Source organism: Trachinotus anak, unplaced genomic scaffold, assembly GCF_046630095.1.
Source record: "Trachinotus anak isolate AG129_WGS33_773 ecotype Australia unplaced genomic scaffold, CSIRO_AGI_Tana_v1 ptg000019l, whole genome shotgun sequence".
NCBI lineage: Eukaryota > Metazoa > Chordata > Actinopteri > Carangiformes > Carangidae > Trachinotus > Trachinotus anak.
Genome location: NW_027273870.1, coordinates 7,860,863 through 7,885,906, shown reverse-complemented (window position 1 = coordinate 7,885,906; position 25,044 = coordinate 7,860,863). Strand labels below are relative to the sequence as shown.

At 43.9% G+C, this 25,044-nt stretch overlaps 1 protein-coding gene across 3 annotated transcripts; it reads left to right on the top strand.

Moving 5' to 3' along the window:
- Positions 1-2,781: 2,781 nt before the first annotated feature.
- On the top strand, positions 2,782-23,672 carry LOC139636635 (protocadherin-10-like). 3 transcript variants are annotated; one of them, XM_071504866.1, is made up of 5 exons: positions 2,782-6,426; positions 7,697-7,755; positions 8,347-8,453; positions 19,478-19,638; positions 21,914-23,672. In XM_071504866.1, exons 1-5 carry the CDS (start codon positions 3,880-3,882, stop codon positions 21,965-21,967), a joined length of 2,928 nt encoding a protein of 975 aa, XP_071360967.1. In that variant the 5' UTR covers positions 2,782-3,879; the 3' UTR covers positions 21,968-23,672. The 3 variants fall into 3 exon arrangements, with proteins under 3 accessions (XP_071360967.1, XP_071360965.1, XP_071360966.1); XM_071504865.1 differs by having other exon boundaries at positions 2,785-6,426; positions 19,478-19,861; XM_071504864.1 differs by lacking the exon at positions 21,914-23,672 and having other exon boundaries at positions 2,784-6,426; positions 19,478-20,233.
- The last annotated feature ends 1,372 nt before the right edge of the window (positions 23,673-25,044 follow it).

Below are 25,044 nucleotides of genomic sequence, written 5' to 3'. Positions count from 1 at the left end.
ACGCAGATGTTTTCCCATATTGTGGTTGATTAGCTGTCCTCTCAGGACTGTTGTTGATTGACATGTCCATTTTACCTGCAACATATTCCACCTTTATTATTCTTACAGCCCTTTTTTTCCGCAGAAGATATTTTGACATGGCACGGTAGGAAAAGGGCGAGTGTAAATAATAAATAATAAAATGAATGATGGCTGAATTCCGTTCAGCTGCTTTGGTTTTCACAGTGCAGGCTCACTGTCAGTCATGGAGCCATTGTTAATGTTATTAGTAACACGTGTTTTTCTTAGTATGACAAGCCAGGATGTCTGCTGTGAAAAAGCCTGTTTGTAGAGTTCGGTGACCTCATGTAATTCCCAGCATTGCTCCACCCAGGTTCAGCCTTAGCAGTGGTCCATTCAGCCATGACTCAAAACACCTGTGGGCACAGGCAGAGCCTTTATAATCACACACGTTCACTAAGATATTTCCCAGCTAGAGGTTAAGTGTATCGCTGTCAAAGTTCAAAGTAGTGTTTTGAACTTCTCATTTCCCTTCGTATTCATTTGTGATGTATTGAGAATAACAAGCACATCCTCTGGCTGCTGCCTTCCTCTGTATACAGGGCTGCTACAGGTGTTCGCCACACTTCAGTTGCTTTTAAACAGGTAAGTCGTGTCAGGTGTGCATAACCCAGAAAAATAAATGCTATCATGGGCTCAGGGCTATGAAGTTATTTAGAGTTTCTTCTCCAGGGCCATAATCCTGTAAATGTGGACAGTTATTAGAATCAGCTTTTAGACCATGACATTGGGAAATAAGATTTATAGGATGTAAGAGTTTGAGGAAAACTGTTTAAAAACATTAGAATGAATAATAGTCATGTCTGGTTTCCCTTGAATAAGACACTTAGAATTGAGGTCAAACACTTCTATCTTGGATTCATCAGATCAGAAAATCGTGTTTCCCACAGTCTCAGAATCCTTTTGGGGCTTTTTTGGAAACTTTCCCTGAGGAGATGCTTCTGTCTGGCCGCTCTACCATAAAGCCCAGATCAGAGAAGCGCTGCAGCCATGGTTGTCCTTCTGGAAATTTCTCCCATATCCACACGGGATCTCTGGAGCTCAGCCAGAGTGACCATCAGGTTCTTGGTCACCTCTCTTACCAAGCAGCCAGCTCCAAGAAGAGTCCTTGTTGTTGGAAAAATTGGAAGCCACTCACCTTCAATGCAGCAGACTTTTTTTTTTTTAAAAAAAAAGCTCCTAAAGGACTCTGAGGCTATGAGAAAGAAGATTCTCTGGTCTGATGAAACCAAGATTAAACTGTTTGGCCTCAGTTCTTGTTTGAAGGAAACAATACATTGATGTGAACTGGTTGTCCTTCAGGATGTTTCCTTTTTTTTTCTTTTTTTTATTTCAGCACATTGCTGCAACATAACAAAATGTGAAAAAAAGTGTATATGTGTGTGTGTGTGTGTGTGTGTGTGTGTGTGCGTGTGTTTGTATGTGTATTTGTGTGTGTTTATAATGTAATAAGTAAGTGTCAATGCCAGTAATACTGATCCAGTAAATAATTATAGGCTAATCATTTGAAACTCACAGGCGCAGAATAAGTCCCTTTACTCTCCACATTTAGGTTTGAATACTTTTGTACTTTCACTGTGGTCAATGCAGGACTTTTATTTGCCGGCAAATGGAGTATGTTATATTATGGCACTGCTCCTTTCAATAAAAGATCAGAATCCTTCTTCCAACACTGTCCTTGTAGAGGGGTGGGGGGCACAAACAAAAAATGTAATCAATAGTTTAATTTGCTGTGTTATTTCAGTTATTTCTATCTAAGAAATAAGCTGCTTCCCTGCTGAGTGGATACCAGGGTCCAAGTTCCGGTGGCTCCTCTTCATATCCAGTGATTTCATAAAAAGAAAGTGGGCAGACACGAGGGGGCGACGTTGGTCTCTGTAACACCCTGAGAGAGAGAGAGAGAGAGAGAGAGAGAGAGGCTACTGGATGCTCCGCTCCGAGATCCGACTCCAGTGTCAGCTCGATTCAGTCACACAGCTCCGGCTCAGACATGGGTGGAAATTCATCTAACGTCTCCTCTTTGTTTCTCCTGACTTGTATGGCGAGATGCAGAATCGCGTATCACTCGCTGTTTAATCCGCTGCACAATGGCCGCGTCGCTTTGCATTACGGCCGATGTTGTTGCGCTCCGTCTATTACATTTGAAATGAGAGACTTATGCTAATTAGCTTCAATTACTCTCTTTTTCATCTTTTTGTCGTCACCCCTCCAAATGGTGCGCAAGTAGTTAGACCCCCACTATTTGTGTTTCCCCTCACCGCTGCTTCATTTGCATATTTAATTTCTGCTTTATGAATTAAATTAGCGCATGACGCAACTGCGTTACAGTTAAGGGCAGCATGTGAGGGGGTTAATGATAAGAATGGGAAGATAGGGGAAGTAATAGGCTCCAGGCTATTAGCAACACGGTAGGACTAAAGTATGACGCTTCATTACACTGAATTAAACTAAGTCATGTGTGCTCCTGCTCTGACGGCGGAACCTTATAACACACTGATGCTCACATCAAAAACACACCGGAGACACTACTTTATTTCAGATGTTTCTCTTTTTATTTCTGTTGTGGCTAGATGTGTGTTCATCTCAGAGAGAGAGAGAGAGAGAGAGAGAGAGAAAGAGAGAGAGAGGATGGTCATGGCACAGCAAGGTATTGCGTCACTGGCTGTCTTAACTTGCGCAGGCTCTTTGCATGGTGGTCTTTGGCTGTGGGCATCCTTGCTACAATCTGACTCATACATTTGTATCGGAGCGGAGCTTTGATACCAAACTGTTGAAATAATTGCGTCAAGGGCAACCTCATGACCCTCCTGGTGCTTTATTTAGCGAACTGGCAGCCATTTGTCACAGTGGAAAAACCATAGAACAATCAGGGTCATGATAAACACTGGCACTCTTTTCTCATACAATATTTCAGAAACACCAGCGGTCCCATGGCAGCCGCAGTGCTGTCTGCACACAGCCGCCGCCGATGCCAAATGTCACTCGCTATTATTCGACTTTCTTAATTCACTGGGTGTGTAAAACATTTAATTTCCCTGCTACAACTGAGGCTGGGCCTTGAGGAAAGAGAGGAGAGGATGAGAAGAGAGGAGCGCAGCGGCACTTAACTGGTTTTGTTATGAGGGCCCGATGTGTGCTCTGGCTGGCGTTGCAGAGCCCCAATCAGGTGCCATTACACCCGGTGTTTGAGAATACTATTGGCTGGTGGGGAAAGGAGCTGTGCGCAAAACCAACCCCGCCGCTCACACTCGCCTTACAGAAGCCGAGCTGAGAACATCATCCGCTTTGAGCGCTTAGGCGCAGTGATTACATCCTCACAGAGAGAGATAGAGAGAAAGTCCTGTCATTCGCCAGTCTTTATTTAGAAGTTGCATTCGTTATAGATTTCGGCGCTGCGTAAATAGGAGTTCTTTGCCCTCTTGGTTTTTTTCCCCCCCTGCCTATGTGGAATTTCCTGCTTTGTTTTCTGACTTTCTGTGAAGAAGGGGCAGTCTGTTCTGTGCACAGGGAGTGTTGGCTACGCGTCCTGGCTCCAGCCTGCAATGTTTGCGCTGACGCCAAAACTCACAGACCGGTGCAGAATTGATTAAAACAGAGAAGCTCGGATCAAATGGCTGTGCTTTTCACAGCTGAAACGACACAATGTTCCACTGACCCGAGGCAGAGGAGAGGAATTTTAGAACCGGGCAGCCTTGTTGCCCTTTATTTCACTGCCTTTTTACGGACAGAGGAAATGGGAAATGCTCATTTCTTGTAAGAAAAAGGAATAACACTTTTTTTTTTTTCGTCTTGAAGTGCACTTTGAGAGAGGGAGAGGAGATGATTTGGTTAATATTCCTGCTCTCCATCCTGGATGGAGCTGTCTCTCAGCTACATTTCTCTGTGCCAGAGGAGCAGGAGCCTGGCTCTGTGGTTGGGAATATTGCAGAGGATTTGGGGCTGGACATCACCAAACTTTCCGCTCGCCGCTTTCAGACGGTGCCTAGTTCACGGACACCTTATCTGGAGGTGAACTTAGAAAACGGCGCGCTCCTGGTGAAGGAGAAAATTGACCGGGAAGAAATCTGTAAGCAGACCATCCCGTGCCAACTGCACCTGGAGGTGTTTCTGGAGAACCCGCTGGAGCTCTTTCGCGTGGAGATTGAGGTGATGGATATCAACGACAATCCTCCCAGCTTTCCCGAGACGGACATTTCCGTGGAGATATCGGAGAGCGCCATCCCCGGGACCCGTTTCCCGGTGGAGAACGCCTTCGACCCTGACGTGGGCACAAACGCGCTCAGCACATATGCCATAACGAATAATAACTATTTTTACCTTGACGTGCAGACACAGAGCGACGGGAACAAGTTCGCGGAGCTGGTGCTGGAGAAGCCGCTGGACAGGGAGCAGCAGGCGGTGCACCGGTATGTGCTGACGGCTGTGGATGGGGGCATCCCGCAGCGGACCGGGACGGCGCTCCTGGTCGTTAAAGTTCTGGACTCGAACGATAACGCGCCCACGTTTGACCAGTCTGTGTACACTGTTAACCTGCGGGAAAACTCCCCCGTGGGCACGCTGGTCATTCAGCTCAACGCCACGGATGTTGACGAGGGACAAAACGGGGAAATAGTTTATTCTTTCAGCAGTCACAACGCTCCGCGGATAAAGGACTTATTCAATATTGATGCCAGAACAGGTAGGATAGAGGTGGCGGGGGAGGTGGACTACGAAGAGAGCAACACGCATCAGATTTATGTCCAGGCTAAAGATCTGGGGGCCAATGCGGTCCCTGCGCATTGCAAAGTGTTGGTCAAACTCGTGGACGTGAACGACAACACACCAGAGATCGGTTTCAGCACTGTGACCGAGTCCGTGAGCGAGCAGGACGCCCCGGGCACCGTGATCGCACTTTTTAGCGTCTCAGACCGCGACTCCGGAGAAAATGGACAAATGAGCTGCGAGATATTAGGAGACGTTCCTTTCAAGCTGAAATCGTCTTTTAAAAACTACTACACCATCGTGACGGACGGGCCGCTGGACAGAGAGAACACAGATTCATACACCATCACTGTGGTGGCCAAAGACAAGGGTCAGCCCTCACTGGCCACCAGCAAGTCCATCAAAGTGCACGTCTCCGACGAGAATGACAATGCGCCCCGTTTTACGCAGGCTGTGTATGATGTGTATGTAACTGAGAATAATGTGCCCGGTGCTTTCATTCACGCCGTGAGCGCTTTGGACCCTGATATAGGACAAAACGCTCTAATTACCTACTCCATATTGGAGTGTGACATACAGGGCATGTCTGTGGACACGTATGTGTCCATAAACCAGGACACCGGCTACCTTTACGCGCTGCGCTCTTTTGATTACGAGCAGCTGAAGGAGTTTAGTTTCATGGTCCAGGCTAAGGACTCAGGTGCTGCTGAGCTCTTCTCTAATGCCACTGTAAATGTAATCATAGTTGACCAAAACGACAACGCTCCTACTGTCATAGCCCCCATCGGTAAAAACGGCACAGCCAAGGAGCACTTGCCGCGCTCTGCGGAGCCCGGCTACCTGGTGACGCGCATCGTGGCCATGGATGCGGATGATGGCGAGAACGCACGCTTGTCCTACAGCATCCTGCGGGGCAACGAGATGGAGATGTTCCGTATGGACTGGAGGACGGGAGAGCTGAGGACGGCCCGCAGGATCTCTCCCAAGCGGGACCTGCAGGGCTACTACGACCTGCTGATCGAAGTTAGGGACCACGGGCAGCCCCCTCTCTCCTCCTCCGCCAGCGTGAGTGTGATGTTAGTGGACAGTGTGGTCGAAGGCCGCAGCGGGGATCGCGGCTCGGCCTCCAAGGCAAAGGAGACCTCCCTTGACCTCACCCTCATTCTCATCATCGCCCTGGGCTCCGTGTCCTTCATCTTCCTCCTGGCCATGATCGTGCTGGCCGTGCGCTGCCAGAAGGACAAGACGCTCAACCTGTACACGTGCCTGCTGGCGGGTGACTGCTGCCTGTGCTGCAGCTCGTGCTGCAGCAGGCAGGCTCGCGGCCGGAAACAGAAGAAGCTGAGTAAATCCGACATCATGTTAGTCCAGAGCACCAACGTGACATCAGGGGTCGGGCCCGTGGGTCAGGTGCCCGTGGAGGAGTCTGGTGTGGGCGGCGTGGGAGGGGGCTTCGGCTCCCACCACCACCAGAACCAGAACTCCTACTGCTACCAGGTGTGCCTGACGCCGGAGTCCGCCAAAACGGATCTCATGTTCCTCAAACCGTGCAGCCCCTCCCGCAGCAATGACACGGATCACACCAACCCCTGCGGCGCCATAGTCACGGGTTACAGTGATCAACAGCCGGACATCATATCCAATGGCAGCATTCTCTCTAACGAGGTAAGCGAGGCCTGAGCCAGCTCTTGTCGCCCGGGGCGCCACTTGCCTCCTCTATCAGATGTATTAAAAGTGCATAAAAACCGCGATTTAAAGGGTTAACCCCATTTTAAAGCTCCTCTAGAAATCAACAGCTGTGTCCGCTTCATGTCAGAGCATGTTACCCATTCAGGTCACGCAGAGCAAAAGTCTCCAAGAGCATGGAAATGGTATCTGCTATCGACTGTCTGTTCTGCTCAGTGGCCTTTAATCATTGTCATGCGTAATAGTGATTGGACGTGTCAATGGTGAAATCTCATGTGGCCTTTTGGTTTTTATCGCAATAGAACAAACGCTGTCAGAACAACCTTTATGTCATGCGCAACAGAGTGTGACGGAGACTTTGACTTTGGCCATCAAGTGCTTATATTTTTCCAGTCCCATCACCAGACTGGAAGTTACTTTATTTCTTTATTTGAATTCTTTTGTTGGGTGATTTAACCTGACCTACATATTAACCAAATCACACGGAAGCGCGCACAGTTGGAAAGGGATTTTGTAATGTGTTGAAAATTTGGGTTACCTGTCTGGCAAGGCGTGGCACCTGTCAGTATAGTGAGTCCAAATATAGTATAGGTATTTGATATTGCAATGATGGGGCGTGCGTAATGCAGAATCTATCCGGAAGTTTGCATAAAAATCATATTTGCGTGCAACATAGTTTGGGTCCATCAGAGGATTTCCCCCACTGCTCCTCCCTGAGCACAGAACATTTGAGCTGATATATCCTACGCAGTTTTGAGTGGGAAATATCATCAGAGGAAAGGGAGGAGTGATTCGACGAACCTGACTTGTGTTCAGTCTGTGCGTTCTGCTCGGTGGAGCTGTGGAGTTGGGGGCTTTTTTTTTTTTTGTTGATTGCGGTGCGGCTGGAGTGGAGCCAGACAACCAGTCACAGCCTTGCCTTTGCTATGCGTTAAATATTCCGTGCACGACCCAGCACGGCAGCACCGTGAACAAAGGTTGTTCAGTCTTAGCATCGGGCGGCTCAATCATTTACGCATTCAATCGCCTCCCTAACCCACTCTCCCCTGCTCTCGTCTCCTCTCGCCCACTCACTCACTCACCAAGTGGTTGCGCGCTGCCACAGCCTCTTTTAACGCAGTGGAGCGCTGACAGCAATGTATGCATATATGGTTTGTTATGCTTCTTTCATTTAGTACTAAACCTCCATCTCTCATGTGTCTGTTTTGCGTTAAAAGTGATCAAACGTGTGTTTCTGTGGGTTTTCCAGACAAAACACCAACGAGCAGAACTCAGCTACCTGGTGGACAGACCCAGACGTGTCAACAGGTAGTGAGGAGCACACTATTTCTCTCTCTTTCTCTCTCTCTCTCTCTCACACACACACCTTATTATTACCTATGTGCAAAGCCCAGTGAGGCACATACCATCCACTATCAAAGGACCTCTAACATCCAATAGGCCTCGAGGATCCACAACCTGTTCACATATCTGTAAAATTGAATATTACACCCATCAGGATGAATCCCGTATATTCCGCATCGTTAATTGTGGCTTTGAGAGGCTACATGGTTCCCACTGTATCCATAATGTTCATCTTCAATTTGGCATCAGTCCCATAACTGACAGAGCAGCGCCTATTAAAGCCCTAATGCTGGATTTCATTACATGCCATGTGTAACATCCAATTTAGACTCTTGACGGCCACCGTGACTGTATTAATGTGGTGTTGATTTCTGATTCTCCCTCTCTTTCTCTGTCTCTCTGCCCCTCATTAAATCCTCCTCCTCCTCTCCCTTCATCTTCCCCTTCCCAATTTTGTGTCTTGACCTCTCTCGCTCTCTGTCTCTGCCCTCTTCATTATCATCCTCCTCCTCCTCCTCCTCCTCCTCTGTCTGTGCTGTCCCCTGCTTGCTCCAGTTCGGCATTCCAAGAAGCAGACATCGTCAGCTCCAAAGACAGTGGTCACGGTGACAGCGAACAGGGCGACAGTGACCATGATGCCACCAACCGGGGTCATTCTGCTGGTGAGTCCCACCCCACCCATCCACCTACGTACATCACATAATTACACTCTTTTCAGTGCTCACCCCCAGTTTTTACTTTCAGTAGTGTGTGTTTGCGATTGTGAATCGGATAATGCTGAATTGTTGGTGCGGACCGGTGACTTTTAATTTCCTTAATTTGAGAGTGTGCAAAGGGCCTGGGCTCCGGGGTTGCTGGCTGGCTGGCATGAACAGCCCCAGAGGTGTTGATTGTATTTCACACCCGGATGAAAGGGAGGAAAATTTGGAATTGTCTTTTTTCTTTCTTTCTCTCTTTGCCTCCTGCTTTTCCACTCCTCTCTTTCTAACCCCGCTGCTGATTCACTGAATGATAGTGAAAGAACAGACTCGCAGCGAGGCAGTGCCGAGGCCTGTAGTGCTTTAGTGGCACAAATCAATAGGTTCACTCAAGTGAAAGGAAAAGCCATGGAAGCTAAAGTGATATAATGAGATGCATTTCAATCAGCCCCACAGTCGGTATATTGTACTGGCTTTGTTGGTTATAGAGTCAGCTGATCAAACACATTAGCAGCTTTTGCATTCTTTGTATTCCTTTGCCAAAACCCCTTTCACTTTGGCATAAGTTAAAGCAAAGGTAAAATATCAGAATTAGAGAAGATTTCCCGCTCCTGACTCACACTTCAGGTTTATTTACTGACTCCCATTTCTCTCCTGCACTTTACAGTGCAGTAGATTTTTTTAGACAAGGCTTTTGGTCTTATCATAAGCCTCCGCTTGTTCTCTCTAAAATTCTATTAGGTTAGTACCTGTTTATTGATCAAAGTGGAGTCAGACAAAAAGCGGAGCGATACAAAATCTCATTTCATATTGAATTGCCCTTTCCCTCTGAAGGATTGTTCCACACGGCTTGTGTAAGACCCCAGCCTAGACCGGAACCTGCCAAATATCATGTTAGTGCTGGGAATACAAATAGAGCAGATTAGATAGGTGTTGCAGCATAGTGAATGGTCCTCATCAGGCTTCACAGTGTTTGATATTATTAACGAACCAAGCCAAAATAGAGAGCCAATATGCAGCCGCGGCAGTGTCACTCCCTGCCCTCGCTGATGAAACGGGCTGCGAAGGTCAATCAGTTTGAGACTGAAATGCAGAATTGGATGAAATCCAGCGGCTCCAGTCTTTCTCCATCAAGAATACATTGTTTTGTGAAATAAAATCTTACCATGGATGTTCTGAGTTGGATAGCTTGCATCAGAATGTGATCTATGCATATGTGGAACAGGACAGTCATGCAGAGTTTGGCTGCATTTCCACTCAACAGACCAGAGACACACACACACACATACGCATACACACACACACACACACACACACACGAAAGATGAGGGGCAGCATAGAACATGTGCTACGGCTATGAATAAGTGCTATGCATTTAGCACATTCAGCTGCCAGGTAACCCCGGGCTTTAATGAGAAATCATCCATGACGTGATAAGGACAGGCCTGCGAATGTGTTTTTTAAAACTGATCTCATGTGGAATATTGTCTTCTCGCCGGTCCACTAGCACAGTTACAGGATCACACTCATGAACCAATATCACGTTTCCTCAGCTTCGCTTGGCTCCGAGCGTGCTCATTTGGCACTGGCCTGTTGGTGCTGTACTTTGTATTTCATATGAAGAAAGCCACATTTGTTCCTCATGTTGGATTTAGAAGGGAACAGCTTACCACTCCATGGGAGGTAATATCACACGACTGGTATTTTGGAAAGAGGGACGCTTCATCTCCACGGACTTCTGTAAACAAAACCAGACACCATGTGTGTGTGTGTGCGCGCGTGTGTGTGTGTATGGGTGTGTGTGGGTGTAAAGGTATACCATTGTCTGATTTAATATGTAGGTGTACACATGATACCTGTATGTAATCAGCTTGTGTGTGTGTGTGTGTGTGTGTGTGTGTGTGTGTGTGTGTCAGTGTGTGTATTGTGTGCAGGAGAAAACAAAGCTCATGATGATGTCTGTATTGAAAAGGAGTTTTCCTTTGAGACAGTGCTCTGGGAAGCTTAAATGAGATTCAGTTTAAGAGGAGAGAGTGGTAGCTGGTGCTTGGCACTCAGCCAGGTGTATATTGCCTCTACATAGACATACCCATTGCTCATTTATGTCTCAATATGTATATGTGTGACTTTTTTTTTTTTTTTGTACGGTGTAAATATACAAGGATGAGAACATGCTCGGTTGTCTCATGTGGGTTTTATGCTATGTTTGTGTATGTTATTGTCAGCAGTTGTCTGTATGAGTTTTGCGCTGAGTGCATGTTCTTAACGAGAGAGCCAAACTGCACAAGCCTGAGCCAAGACTATGTATAGACCACATGTCTTTCTGCAGCGTTTGTGTGCACAAGAAAATCCACGTGTGCACATGCACGCAGAAAGTTAAATTTAGCAAGCATGTAAAGACACTTACGTTCTGCATGTGTGTGTGTCTGTGTGTGTGTGTGTTTGTCTGAGACACACATATTCTCTTTCAGGGTTTGTGGCAGGGTCTCATCCTTCATTCTGTCTCCCCCACACGTTGGCTCTCCGCAACACTCGGCTGATCAGTAATTCATTTCCAGAACCTTTGCATAGCAATTATCAAAGGAGGGTTAGAGGCAAGGTTTCCTCACGGGACAGCGCGGCACACTCTCTCCCTTTTGGTGCACCTCGGAATATTTCAAATCAAGAGCAAACCATTTCCAGTTGGCATATCATCAACTACACCTGCCGTAGCTTCCCGCTCGGCCGCTCGCCTGACACTTTAGAAAATAAGTCTCCTGACGTGGTTTTAAATCAAAGGGACACTGCCTGTGAGGCTAGGATATCACCGGATACCTTTAAAAAGTGGGCAAATGGCTTTTCTGATAGCAGTGTGTCTGGAGTGAGGCACCACTGCGTCAGGAGCCAAAGCACTATTGATTGACTGCTACACCTTTTACCTCCCCACACCCTCTTTTTTTTTAATTTTTTTTTTTTAGGTTGTTTGATTCATATTAGACGCTGTTTTCCTCATTATTTCCCTCCTCATCCTAATGGGAGATGGCGGGAAGAGTGAGCAAGCAAAACAAAAAAGGTGACAGATAAGACGGTATAAAATATTCATCAGTGAAAAAAATTTGGCATCTCAGAAACATTCGATCAGCTGTGAGAGGCTGCGTGACGGGTGGGAGACTGGAAACGATCATTATCATGACGTTTGTTTTGGTGAGAACAACAGCCGTGACAAATGGGACAATTAAATCACTGTGGCAATGGCGTATTAGATGGCTGATTATGAATTAGTGGTGGGCACCATGTTGCAGTTTCCCATGTCAGTGAGCTGTCAGAGAAATTTAGCATACAAGGATCTCTGAGGCACCCTCCTCACAAGGCAGAGATACTGACAGAACGGGGGCTTTAGAATGAATGATTGGTACAGAGATATTGATTCACGTCAAAATAATATGACAAATATTTATGTCAGTGATTCCAAGGGACCAGAAAGTATGTTTAAAGTTAAGTTCACAAGCTCAAACAATAAAAAAAAAACAATCAGCAGACCTTGCTGAGTGTGAAGGAAAAGACGTCAGAAAAAGAACATGCTGGGAAGACAATAAATTTGCTGATATAAAATGACATCAAAGCGCAAACAGCAGGTTACATGACAGAAAACCTTTCAGTCAAGAAAAATCTTCAGTCCTCCACTCGAAAGAGAGGCATCAGACTAACGATGCATTTAATTTTTTACTCGATTAGTTGTTTTGTCTCGTATATGTCAGGAAATGCTTCCCAGAGTCAAAGGTGTCACCTCAAAGTCACCAGTTTTATTTCACCATCAGCCCGAAACCCAAAGATGTTCATTTAAATGCAAGGAACAACACAGTCACTGAGTAGGGATGTGATACGGTGACGTGTGCACAAATGCACATAAAACATGAGCTCACAGTCGAGTCTTCACCACAGTATAAAAATATCTCAATGTGACATGAAACAGTGAAAATCTATTACAGCAAATAGGATAAAAACATTGCCTCAATGTAAAATTGATTAGCATTTTGCCTGGAACAGGTGGAGATGTCTCCTCTGCTAAGCTGACCGCTTCATTGAGTATCAATAAAAGTCATAGCAGAGAAAGGGAACGATCAATCACTTTGATGAGCTAATTGAGTAGACTGTTTAGATTCCTGCAACCTGTCTTTCTCATCTCAAACTCAGCAGAAAAAAAAAAAAAAAATCTCTATTTCATATAACCTCGGTTAAGGTAGAAGAGGAATAGTGTATTCACTTCAACTTACCGAGGTCTCTGTGGACATGAATCATAACCGCAGTTAGAACATGTTGTGTAATGGTTACCAATGCACTGAAAGATCTCGTGAAGTGTCTTGATGAATGTGCTCTCGGTATGTGTAGGCTGTGCCACATGAATGAGCTGAATGGCAGATTAAGTGTTTCCAACTCTAAAAAGGTTGAAAAAGACGACAGCAGCGTCCTCTCATATGAACATGCCCCCACTCTGCTGAAAACATAGGATCAAAAAGTGAAAAGATATTCAATGCCTCAGATGGGGGCCTTAGATATTTATTACTGAGGTGAAACATAAGGCTAGAAGACTAATGGAAACTCAGCAAAGTCCTGGGAGTCATAAAAATGCTTTGGCTATGAGTAACACACACATCATCCTTTCTGCCCAGAGATTTAACATCAGCGAACATCTGCTCCAGCCAGGTTGCAGTGCTATACCTCCTACAAAAAAAAAAAAACAAAAAAAAAAAAAAACATAAAATATGACGTCAGGATACGTGTTGGTAATGCTCAAAGTAGTTGGTGACTAGTAGCTTCGTTTACATTGTTCTCTAATACGATCCAGAACAACAGCTACATCACTTGGCGTCAGTGTATGAGTAAGAATACAAAGGAGGATTCCAGTTCATTACAACTTGTGTCATATTTTGCACTAAAACCAACATTGTACTCATCAAGTTAATTGCTGAGGGGATGCACTTACGGGTTTTAAGCTAACCCTCATGTTACACAAACCAATTAGGAGGAGAAAGCAAAAGGCAGATCATTGCAGCGTTTTCCTATCAGATGAAATTGTTTCAGTTTTTCTTCCAAGTAGAGTAACACAGTTCGCTGGTTTCCAGCCCAGTCCACAGAGGTGCACTACTTATCTACTCAGTCTGCCTTCCTGTTACTGTCGCAGTCACCTAGTTAAACAAAATAATCCAATTTAAGAGTTGAAATACTAATATTAATATCCAAAAACCAACCAAGCCTTCATTATGGTCATAAAAAGTCACTTAGTTAATCTGACTCAAATTGACCTGTGCGATTGTCTTTTTCTTCCTATAGAAACTGAGTTTGTCACTGAGTTGCCTTTTATTCTACTGAGTACAATGTTATCAACTCATAGAAGTGAGGGCCAGGACAGAAAATAATACCCGAGTTGTAATAAATCATAATTACCCTTAAATGGTGCAGTCAGAAGGTCTCAGTGTCTGAGGTATTGTCTGATGGAGGCTCTGGCAGGCTGCATTCAAGGAGTAGACCAAGTGATGAAAAGCATACAAACCAGAGGTCATCCAGAGGCTTTGCTCTTACAATATATAAGGGGCCTTATTAATCAAACAGACACTGCTAGGGCAGGCAGCCATCTTGGCTCTCCTTCCCAGCCCAGTTTCCGCGTAACAAACATTGAAAATGGTAGCTGCCTCTCAGAGACTCAGAACAATTTCTCTGTCTGTCATTACTGGATATGGTGGGAGCCATATTGCTCTGTTTTGGCCCTGGGAGGTCTCTGGTTTACTCATCACAGCCTCACTGGCCAACTCGCACAAGGAAGCTATGCTACTCCCCTGCCGTCCTGAGCTGCTGTCCAAATATTGACGTTTGTGTCTGTATTCTCTGCGGAACAGTGGAGGACAAGATGAAAAACAGAGGTATGGATAGAAGACACCCTCTACCTGGGGGAGAGTTTTTTTCTTTACTTTTTTTTTTTCCATTTTTTTATTTTAAGAGAAAACAAGATAAGGACAGAGGAAGCAACGGGAGCAGAGGATTAAATGTGAGCAAAAATAACAAGAGGCAGAGACAGAGGGGAGGCAACACAGGGGGACTAATGGAGACAGAAAGAGGGACACAGACAGATGAGTGAGTGCAGGGAGAGAGTGACTGCAAACCTGAATGCGGCAGATATATACACACAAAGTCGATTCAAACATGGGGCTTATGTTTTCCCTGGCGTTGTTTTCCTTCATTTCCCCGCTCCCAGTTGCTGGATGTACGTCAGGCAGTGCAATTAGTCAAATCACACCGACGTGGGATTTCAGAAACACACAGAGATGTAATGAAAAAAGAAAAAAAAAGAACAGAAATGCTGATTGCTTATTAGCAAGTAGATTGTGTTTGCAGTATGTAGCATCGTTTACATTTCCTTGTACGCGTATGCAAGCGTGCATGCGTCTGTGCGTGTGTGTGTGTGTGTGTGTGTGTGTCTTCCTGCCTGATGAGGTCACGATGAGAGAGAGGGCTGCTGGCAGGGACTGTCATTGCCAGTCACTGTTCTGGTTGTTGTTTTGCTTCCTGCCCGAGGAAGAAAAGGTGCTTCACAGGGATCAACAGCCACTGGGTGTCATGTGCGCGTGGCCTGTCTCCCTGTTTACTTGTGTACATTTACATATCTCCACATTAAGAGAGTATTTTTAAACGTGTGTGTGTGTGTGTGTGCACTTGCAAACATATGTGTCAATGTAGCTGTTTTTTAAAGAGTGAGCCAGCAGGCAAAAAATCACGGAGTAGTTTGGAAGCTAGTGACAAGAGTTTTCTGAGCCTGATGTACGGTAAACAGTGACTGCTGCAGACTATATTTACACATCATCTCCGGAGTACAATACGCCCTTGTGCCTGCTTAATAATGTACTCAGATATGAGAGATATGGAACAAAGTGAGTTCTCTCTTAATCTGTTGACATTAACTCAATATGCACGCACATCTATGTGCTTTCTGCAGAGCGGCCTCCCTGTTTGGTTTCGTGCATGTGCTTCTATCTTTCGACTCATTTGTTTGTACATGTAGAAGCATGTGCACTGTGGCTACCGACCACTTCATCCTCACATCGGCACAGATGATGATTGGGGGGCCTGAGGTCAACACCCTTGTGTGTTTGAGAAGGAAATTCATTTGCAGAAAGTCCGTTAAAAGGCTAAAGGGTAACTTAAAGTTGGGAATTAACAGAAATTGTATGAATTATATGCCCGCAGCCTTTAAAGGCAGCATAAATAAACATTAGCTCCCCGGGTGAATCGGAGGGTAAATGCAAGTGAACGGCATTCAAAATCTGAACCAGTATTGACACAGACTGCCCAGTGTAGCTTCCCCGCACTGTTCTAGTGAGAAATTTAGAGATTCTTGTTTTGTTCTCCACCTGATCACAGCCTCTCTTGGTGAGAACAGAGCTGCTGCTGACGCACAACCCACACTATGTGCTAGGTGGTGATGAAAACAAACGAAGCCTTTGGCAGCCGAAGCACTGAACGGTGCTGATTCTGCGGGCCAGACAGGAAAGATAGAGGTAAACGGACCAAATCGGACACCTGACATATTCAAAACTCAGTGAATCGATCACAAACTGTTAAATAAAATACAGAAGAAAGTATCTGTCAGCCCTTACATGCAGTTATTTTTTCCCAGAGCCTGTTTTTCGGCAGGAAAAGGAGACTGCGCTCTAATCCTCGGATGATGTAATTAACTCTTATCAAAGTTTAAGCACAAATTTACATCTGCATGTTTCTCACATTCTCTACATTTATTCTTATTCATTATTAAAGACTCCAGCCCCACATGACCCTGAATGGTTGGATAAGAGGGTATACAATGTGGAGGGCTGGATAAATATCACAAACATTGCTGCATGAAAGGGTTTAAATAGAAAAAAGCAAATTTTTAATTGGATTTTTAATTTCTGCTACTTAAATCTGAGTCCGCCCCCTCTCTACCCACCTCTGTCTAACCCCTCTTCCCATCTCCATCTGCAAGGCCCGGGTCTCCCCCTGTCTTTTCTGGCCATTGCTCTTTCCATCTGTGATTGCCTGGGTCTTCCCTCCCCTTCCTTATGGTTCCCGCGGTCTTGCTGCTTCTCCTGCCTGCTGTCTTGCTGTCTGCGAAATCTGTGACTCCCCCCGTCTGCTTGGCCCTCGCTGTCTCTCGTCTGTGAGCTTCGTGGCTCCTCTGGCCTCTCTGGTCACTGCACAGTCTTGTTGGGAGTCTTGCTCCCCGTGAGGCCTGAATTAGCAACACGATTAGATCCACACAATGCACACAAACACACACACACAAAACCAACGAATCAGCCACAGCAGCTCTTAAAGAGCGTGTTGACAGCACTGCTGTTAATAATATATGGTATTTACATGTCACCGGATGACATTTACAGTTAGAATTACTACAACAAATTGACTGTCTGCTTCCTCTCCCTCCGCTGTTACATTTAAGTTATATTTATCTTGCATTTTTCTTAAATGTCTTACATTTAAGAAATTATCCTAATACTTCCCATAATAATGGTAGAATAACAAAAAATAAAACTAGGAAAAAAAAAGAATCTCTGCCTTAATGTTATTGCTTTAACTCTTCTTAATCAATGTTTCATTTCCTCAGTAGAGGCGATAACTGATGCTGTATTTACATCATCACTGCGAAGAGCTCTGTGCTTTGCTAATGTACTTTTTTGTATCTGTCTGTAATACTAACAGTGACTAAAAACACAGATTCAATTATATATCTGTTGAAATCAGAGAAACGTGCAGAAGAGGTGAAATGACTTTCTCAGAGTCTGCAGGTGTGTGTGCAGCTCGAGAAGTGAAACCCAGGGTACAATGTGCACAACTCGCTGCTGCTCCCTGATCTGCTCTGCTCTGAGCGCACAGTAATGACTGAAGTCGACTCATAAGAGCGTATCAACATTTTTTATCAAGTCCTCCTTTGTCTCATCTGGATGGACAGTAAAGGGACAGTGTTTAGACAGATTTATTAAGAAAATCAACCTGGAACAGTAAACAGGATGGGGAGTGGACAAAAAATGAGGGAGACATGTCCCTAATTACCCCCTTCCCTGTAAGAATACCAGTTGGTATCATTTTCCCACAACAATTCTTCCCAGAGTCTTGTCTGTATGTATTTTTTTTTTTTTTTTTTTTTTTTTTTTTTTTCCAGTTTTAGTCTCAGAATTGTTAAATTGGCATCATATTGTAGAAACATGTCTGAAATGCACAGAGCTTTCAGTCTGACAGAACAAACAAAAAGAACCTTGACTCTGTGCACCATTGTGTTTTCCTGCTCTCGCGGCCTCTTTTACTGTGGGCAAACATAATCCATAATCCATGACAGGCTGATGTTTGGAGATTAGGTCTTAATATGCAGGCGGGAGAATGAGAAGGAATGGAGAAGTATTTTTCTTTGCCTTAAGCTGCAGGTCAAGGAAAAGGTGCCACAGAAAAAAAGCACAGACTTTTAACATCTTATATTATGGAGGATAATATAAAGTTACCATGCTACTTCATCTTGGTGGTTGTATCGATCTGTTCTGATTATTAAAAGTGATACACAGTATTCCTTGACCATCCTTCTTAAAATGATTCCTGTGTCTCTGTGTATAAATACTCTGCCTAGGCTTATCCCTCTTTAGCTTAATATCTATTGATACATATATGCTTACGTGACATTGTTTTGTGTGTGTGTGTGTGTGTGTGTGTGTGTGTGTGTGTGTGTGTGTGTGTACATGTGTGTGCCTGCTTTTAGTAATAGAGGAACAGTGGCATTATCAGTGGAATGGATCAGTAGAATAGATTTGTGTAAGTAGACCCTTTGATCTGAAACCCCCTCAGCCTCAGGGAATTACAGATGACAGATCGTCTGCGTTCTTTGTTTCTCTCTCTCTCTCTCTCTCTCTCTCCCTCTCTCCCTCTCTCGCTCTCTTTTTCTGCCTCTCTTTTCTCCCTGATGTGTCTCTTTCCTCCTCTCACCTTAAACTGCACATTTTCCCGCTTTGATCGCGCCATTCCAACGCTTCCCCCCCACATTGTCCTGGCTCCACTGGAAAACTAGGAATACTACAAATCCAATCTGCACATGAGTGGAGAATGGCTGCAGGCTCTCATTATTATGATGACTCTGTTCACGTCTCTTGTTCCTTTCTCTTGCCTTTTATAATCTCCCTCGTACTCTTTCCCCCCCGTCCTCCTCTCTCTATTCTCTCTAAGAGAGTGTAATTAACATAACTGGTACCTCTTTCATGCTGGTCGTGTGTGTGCACGACTGTGTGTGTGTGTGTGTGTGTGTGTTATTCTATTATATCATTTCAGATGTTAATTTAATCTTTTTTTATGTTGATGTTTTGTTTTTGGCTGTAGCTCCGTGTCAATTACACACTTTGTCGGTTTGTATAGGGATGATTGACATTAGAGTGTGATTAAGCAGCCAGTGAATATTTTTTGTTGGTTTTTTGTGGTGCATTTCTTAACATAATTGTTGTTTTTTGTGCGCGTGTGTATGAGTGTGTGTGTGTTCAAGGCTGATGGGATATGGATTCACATTTTGTCTCTTGGTGTTTGGGAATCAATTGTGAGTCTGAGGATGTTGATGTGGAGAGGGGGTGAAATGTTTTTGCAACACCACATCACTTTGATTGCACATTTCATTCGGAATGAATGAGGTGAGGAGGAAAACAAACAATTCGCTTCATCAATGTTGGCCTTGTCTCTTTGATGAATAGCTTTTGCTGCACTTTTTTTGCTTGTGACATTGGCAAATGATTGCTAACTTGTGTTCTCTCTTCTGGTCTCTTTCTCTCATCTCCCCTTCCATCGCGCCTTTCCACTCCAAATATCCGGGCCTCTCCTCTTCCAACGCTCCCTCTTCTCCTTTTTTTTTCTTTCCATTCACTTATCATCCCTATGTCTGTAATCTTCCATCTACATTTCCACCCTTCCATTTCTCCCCACTTCCCATCCCTCTGTCTGTTTCCTCTCTGCAGGTGCTGACCTGTTCTCCAACTGCACGGAGGAGTGCAAGGCCCTGGGCCACTCTGACCGCTGCTGGATGCCGTCGTTCGTGCCGTCCGACGGGCGCCAGGGGCCGGACTACCGAAGCAACCTGCACGTCCCCGGCATGGACGCCACGCTGCCCGACACTGAGGTACCCTCCACTGTCAACCTCTCCGACCAGCTCACCATGACCTCGTCCACCACCTCGTCCAACGATAGGTCATTCTCCACCTTTGGCAAGGACGGTCAAAGGTCACAGTCACACCACAGCCTTCACCATCACCTCCATCAGCAACAGCAGCAGTACAGCTCCAGCACGCTAGAGAGGAAAGAGTATGATAGGGGGACCCTCCCGTACAAACCCACCTTTCTCTGTGAGTATCAGTATGAAAGTTCCCTGGGACCCTATGACTTTGGTCTGGTCCAGTACAGATACTAAAGGAGGGGACAATGAATCTGCCTCTTGATTCTGATCTGGACTTTTTATGTTGTTTATCAACTTTTATTTCTTCTATTTTTAAGGAGTTTTTTAAAAGATACAGCTTTATGTTTTGTTGTATTGTTTATTTTCTTTTTTTTTTTTTTGGAAATTATAATTTCTTTTGTCAAATGTAAATTGTAATCTATTATTGATAACTCCCCTTCTCCAAAACCCCCATTGAAATTTTCAATCTAACCCCATCCTAACTCTAAATACTGTCTGTAATCATGTCACTTATTCTAAAATAAACACAATTTCAATTGGACTCATGTTAAACTGCTGTGGCCCCTTTTTCTTTCTTTTTCCTTATCTCTAAATTTTACCCCTCAAAGTCCTTTTTATCTGATGCTCATATTAGTAAAGGTCACCGACACATGAACACTCCACGTTTCTATTCTCACCATCACTAAACGCATCATGTTAAACACTGAAAAACATTTTAGTGTACAGAGAGGAAACAAATGCTAGATCATGTTATGCTGTGAAAGACATCTTTTTTTTTTTTTTTTTTTTTTTTTTTCCATTTGCTCAACAACAAGCTCAAGCATGATGGCTTCCCTACTGAATAGCTCAAAAGGTGAAACACACAACCCACGCTTCTTCTTTCTCGCAAGGATTGAAGTCCAGTTTGTTCTGAAAAGCAAGTCTGGAGTATCTATACTTGTTTGCTTGTGGATCAATGCCTGACATAAAGAAGGGTGGGAGAGGTGGGCCGTCAACCATGAGGTCAAGATTCCTCAGCTGGAGAAGTCACGCACACAAGTTATTGTGCGAGAAAGGAGGGAAACTATTACAATACAAAGTAAGTTTAATTTGGCAAATGAAACATATTCACAATACAATACATTGTGGTAAAAATTGAGTTTCCAGCCTGCGTCTCTAAAGAAAGTGAATGGGATTCTCTTCTGAAAAGGATGGCAGGACACTTCTTGCCGCTTTCAATTGCTTTCCAGGCTCCCACATTACATGAATATTCTATTAGCTCTAAGAGTAGAGAATGGATTTGATATACACATTCAGTAGAGAAGTCATTTCCAGTCAAGTCACCACCATGTTAACCACCATCCCCCATGATATTGCATGCTGACTGTGGGCTGTCTCTCAGGTAAACGATGAGCACCATAACCTGTTTTTTTTTTTTCTTTTTTTTCAATGTTTGTTTTCTTGTTTGGGACTTACTAAAGAGAGCCAAGCAATATTCCTCTTGCACATCAGGTCTGTGTGGAAAATAATTGGTATTTAGCCTTTAGGTGCTAGAGCCTGCTTTGCTCCAAATATAGCTGCCTGCGCGTCTGCTCATCTCGTCTGCCTCGCAGGGTTTAGGATAAATGCACTCCACTTTCACTCAGTCCAAAACTCACAACTTTATTTTGTATCATTTTACTTTTTTGATTTACGATTCTTCCAATTTTTTATTATTTTTTTTCCTTGTCTGTTGAAATTAATCGACCCCACGCTGCCACGGCAAAGGTTTTGTTGTTCATCAGTCTGTAAAAAATATGAGGATAGTCCCAGAGGCTGAGGCTCTATTAACCAACAGGCATCATGTTCTACTTTTAAAAATAGCACAGTATGCAAGTACTGGCTACGGCAACGCTCTGATCACCAGGGTTGCCTTGATAAAGGGTTTATAAATGTTTAATGATCCATTTATAGATAATTAATGAAGCAATTAGTGCTCTGTGTATTTTCTATGCATCCATTATGTAGCCACCAAATTCTGAACATTTATCTTCACTGATGGACATGTTTTTACCCAATTCCCAAATTAGTTAGAGCATTACACTACGAAGACCAGTCTGTAGGGTATATAAATAACTTCACAGAGAGTCCTTTGTGGCATGTATCCTTCAAGAGATGGTATTTCGAGCCGATTGTGTCACTAAAAAGTCTCAAGGGAAAGGGTGTCATTTGTCTTAACAAGTGTGTTTCTCTGTCTTTTCAGCCCGCAAAAGGATTTGCTAGCTCGTTCCACGTGGACCTGTCGGAGACGGTGTGAATTCCTGCACCAGACCACCAACACTGATGCTATAGACAGCGAAATAAAACTAAACAAACTGCAGCCTGGACAACAGCAACCTTGGTTAAACTTCATTATCTCGGGTGGCGAACTGTAACAAAGCCTTGGCAGTGGTCACCGAGGGAGGAAAGAAGAAATAAATACTGAGTAGCTGTAAACCTTTCGATATCTGAGGAGAAATCCAAGGCCTTATTCCTCTCAGCAGGACTGAGACCGAGGCCGAAACACTGGACATGTGAAGATTATAAAATCATCAGCAGAAGGAAGAGGAGAACTGACGAAGAGAAACCTGATTAACTCTCAGAGGTGTTTGGTATTGTTTTTGACTGAGGAGTTAGCCTCTAGAGATCTGTGTGTGCCTGTTTACATGAAGAAAAAAAAAAACAAACTAACTAATCTTTCTGTACAAACTACAACCAACGTTACACGGAACCCTTTAGCTATTTCTATGGTCACCACTAAGCCAACTGTACAGAGACTGTGTTGGGAGAAAAAATGGAGACTGACAGCCAGGTTGAAAACGAGAGACTGAGCGAGAGACAGACAGTTAGACAGAGAGTGAGAGAGCAGGTGTTGTACAGGTATGAAATGACAGAGAAAAAAAAGAAGGAAGAGGGGACAAGCAGAGATGATGTGCAGTACTATAAATTCTGTATCTCTGGTTTTTTGACTTGACTGTCTTTATATAACTTCTCTTTTTTGTTTCTGTTGTTCTTTCTGTGTGGTTAAAGTGTGCAGACTCTAACATATTCCAACTTACAGTTACAGGCAGGAACATGTGGTCTGGAGCCGGTTTCAGTCCGCTTTCAACTTTAGCCACTTCAGGAAGGCGATTTTAACAAATACACACTGCTTAGAGAGAGCAGTGAACACAATCCTCATGTTCGGTTTATCAATAAAATATCACCAATGAATGTTCTCATTTCTACACTGGTGACTAACAATTCTCAAGTTCCTTCCTGAGCTGACTGCAGAGAAAGTGAAATGAGCCTTTACCAGGATGTGGTTCCCTTGATGCCATTGGCCTATACATAAACAATCAGACACATTCAGTGGTTTTTATCATGTGTGCAAAGTGTTTACTGTGCTATTTTAAAAAGCTTATAAATGAACATAAATCTATATATATAACTATATATATACAATATACTTTTTCTGAAAACTGTGTAACCATTGGTTAGTTTCCACACCTCATACTGTCATTCAATCTAATAATACAAAGTGCTACAAAATCAAGACTTGTGTCAAAACAGAGGAGGAGTGCTGCGGCCCAAAAAGCAAACCCCTTCACACCAACCATGGATTAAGTTGATGTTCTTATTTGATTGTTACTTTTCACTGTTTACAGACGCTGGGCCTTGTTGTGTGTAGCGAAGACACCAGTTGAGTTGTTTTGGCCTATTGTGTATTTTTACTAGCAGAATATGTGTTCATGTACAGGAAGGGGGACTATCACAACTGAGCTAGATATCAAAGGTTTTACAATCATACAAGACAGGTATACTCAGATAAATATGGACATAAACAGACAATACATGGTGAGGTGCAATATGGCGCACGCACACACACTCACAGACACACTCAGACACACTCACAGACACACACACACACACACGCACACACACACACACACACACACACACATACAGGTCAAGTGGTGATAAATAAAGTGTCATTGAAGTTCTCTAATGTGTGTTTTGTCATGTTCACCTGGGAATAATATTATGTAAGTGATCAATAAAACATAACTAAGAGCCTGCAGCCATACTAGCGGCTCTGTGAGGCTGTACTTCAGCACAAGTGTGCTTTGAGCTAAATGCTAACATCAGCATGGTCACATGCTCATAAGGACAATAAAAACATGTTGACGCTAAACAGGTGTACTCTTTACCATTTTCATCATCTATGTTTGATGTGTAAATATTTGCCAATTTGCAGTAAACACAAAATAGCTGAGGCTAATGGGAATGATGACACTAAATGAAAATTTCGAGGATCACAAATGTCATATACACATACAATTTCTCTTGTGGACATTAATGTTTGCACCAAATTTGATGGCATCCCATCCAATAGTTGTTGACATTAAACAAAAACAACACAGAGCCTTATGGCAGCACTAGATGAGAAGTCAGGAGATCAACAAAGTCATTAGGACTCCTCCTCTGGGGACCATGAATGTCTGTACAAAATCTCTGCAATTATATAAAAGCAGGAATATGTTGATGGTGCTTTTTCTACCTTGCTGAACTGTGTGGCTTGCAGTGTGTGTCCAGACTGTTGCTACTGCGGTGCTGCTTCTGTCCTGTCTTTCTACACTGACTTTGCTTTTGATAGAGGCCGTCAATAATAATACTCTCATAATTTACTCTCATTCAGAGCGAGAAAACGAGAGCACACTTGAACTTCCCTTCACTTCATGTTTTCTTAACCTCTATGACTGAATAGTAGGACACATGTAGCCTCCACTGTCTCCTGTATATTTATAATTGAACATATACTTTTTTCATACTTGTTGGTCAAAATAGTCTGGTACCTGTTACATCAACAAATATGGTTAGCCTACAAAATGAGTGTACTGATGGTTCGTGTGAGGATGGCCTAAATTATTGTTTCAGTCCATCTCTTCTCAGATTTTTCATAGTACATTAAGGATCCTTTGGGGTCCATAAAGGTCTGTCCCAAATCCCATGGCAGTCCATCCAATGTACGTTAAAGTATTTCAGTGGCGGACTGACTAATCGACCGATAACAGAGCAGTCTGACGTTACCATTCCTAGAACCATGGAGCTAGCTTGCCTAAAAATAATGATGTAAACTTGCATTAAAGTAGCTCCTTTGTCATAGGCAGAGGAAACCTGCTGAAGAAACATTTATAGCCAAAAGCAGCTCTTCAAAAGCTGAACAAATTGTCCCATCATTGAATCTGCTTCTTACTTAAAAACCTCACAGAGCACTTCTGCTGCTTTCACTGGTGTTTTCAGAACATCAATTTTCATGAAGCGATATCCAGCTATCCCAAAAGGATCTTATGGACTTTTAAGATGTAATCACCA

Coding starts and splice junctions, on each gene's coding strand:
- LOC139636635 (XM_071504864.1), top strand. CDS start 3,880: ATGATTTGGTTAATATTCCTGCTCTCCATCCTGGATGGAGCTGTCTCT. Junction 6,427..7,696: donor GCAGCATTCTCTCTAACGAG/GTAAGCGAGGCC, acceptor TGGGTTTTCCAG/ACAAAACACCAACGAGCAGA. Junction 7,756..8,346: donor AGACCCAGACGTGTCAACAG/GTAGTGAGGAGC, acceptor TGCTTGCTCCAG/TTCGGCATTCCAAGAAGCAG.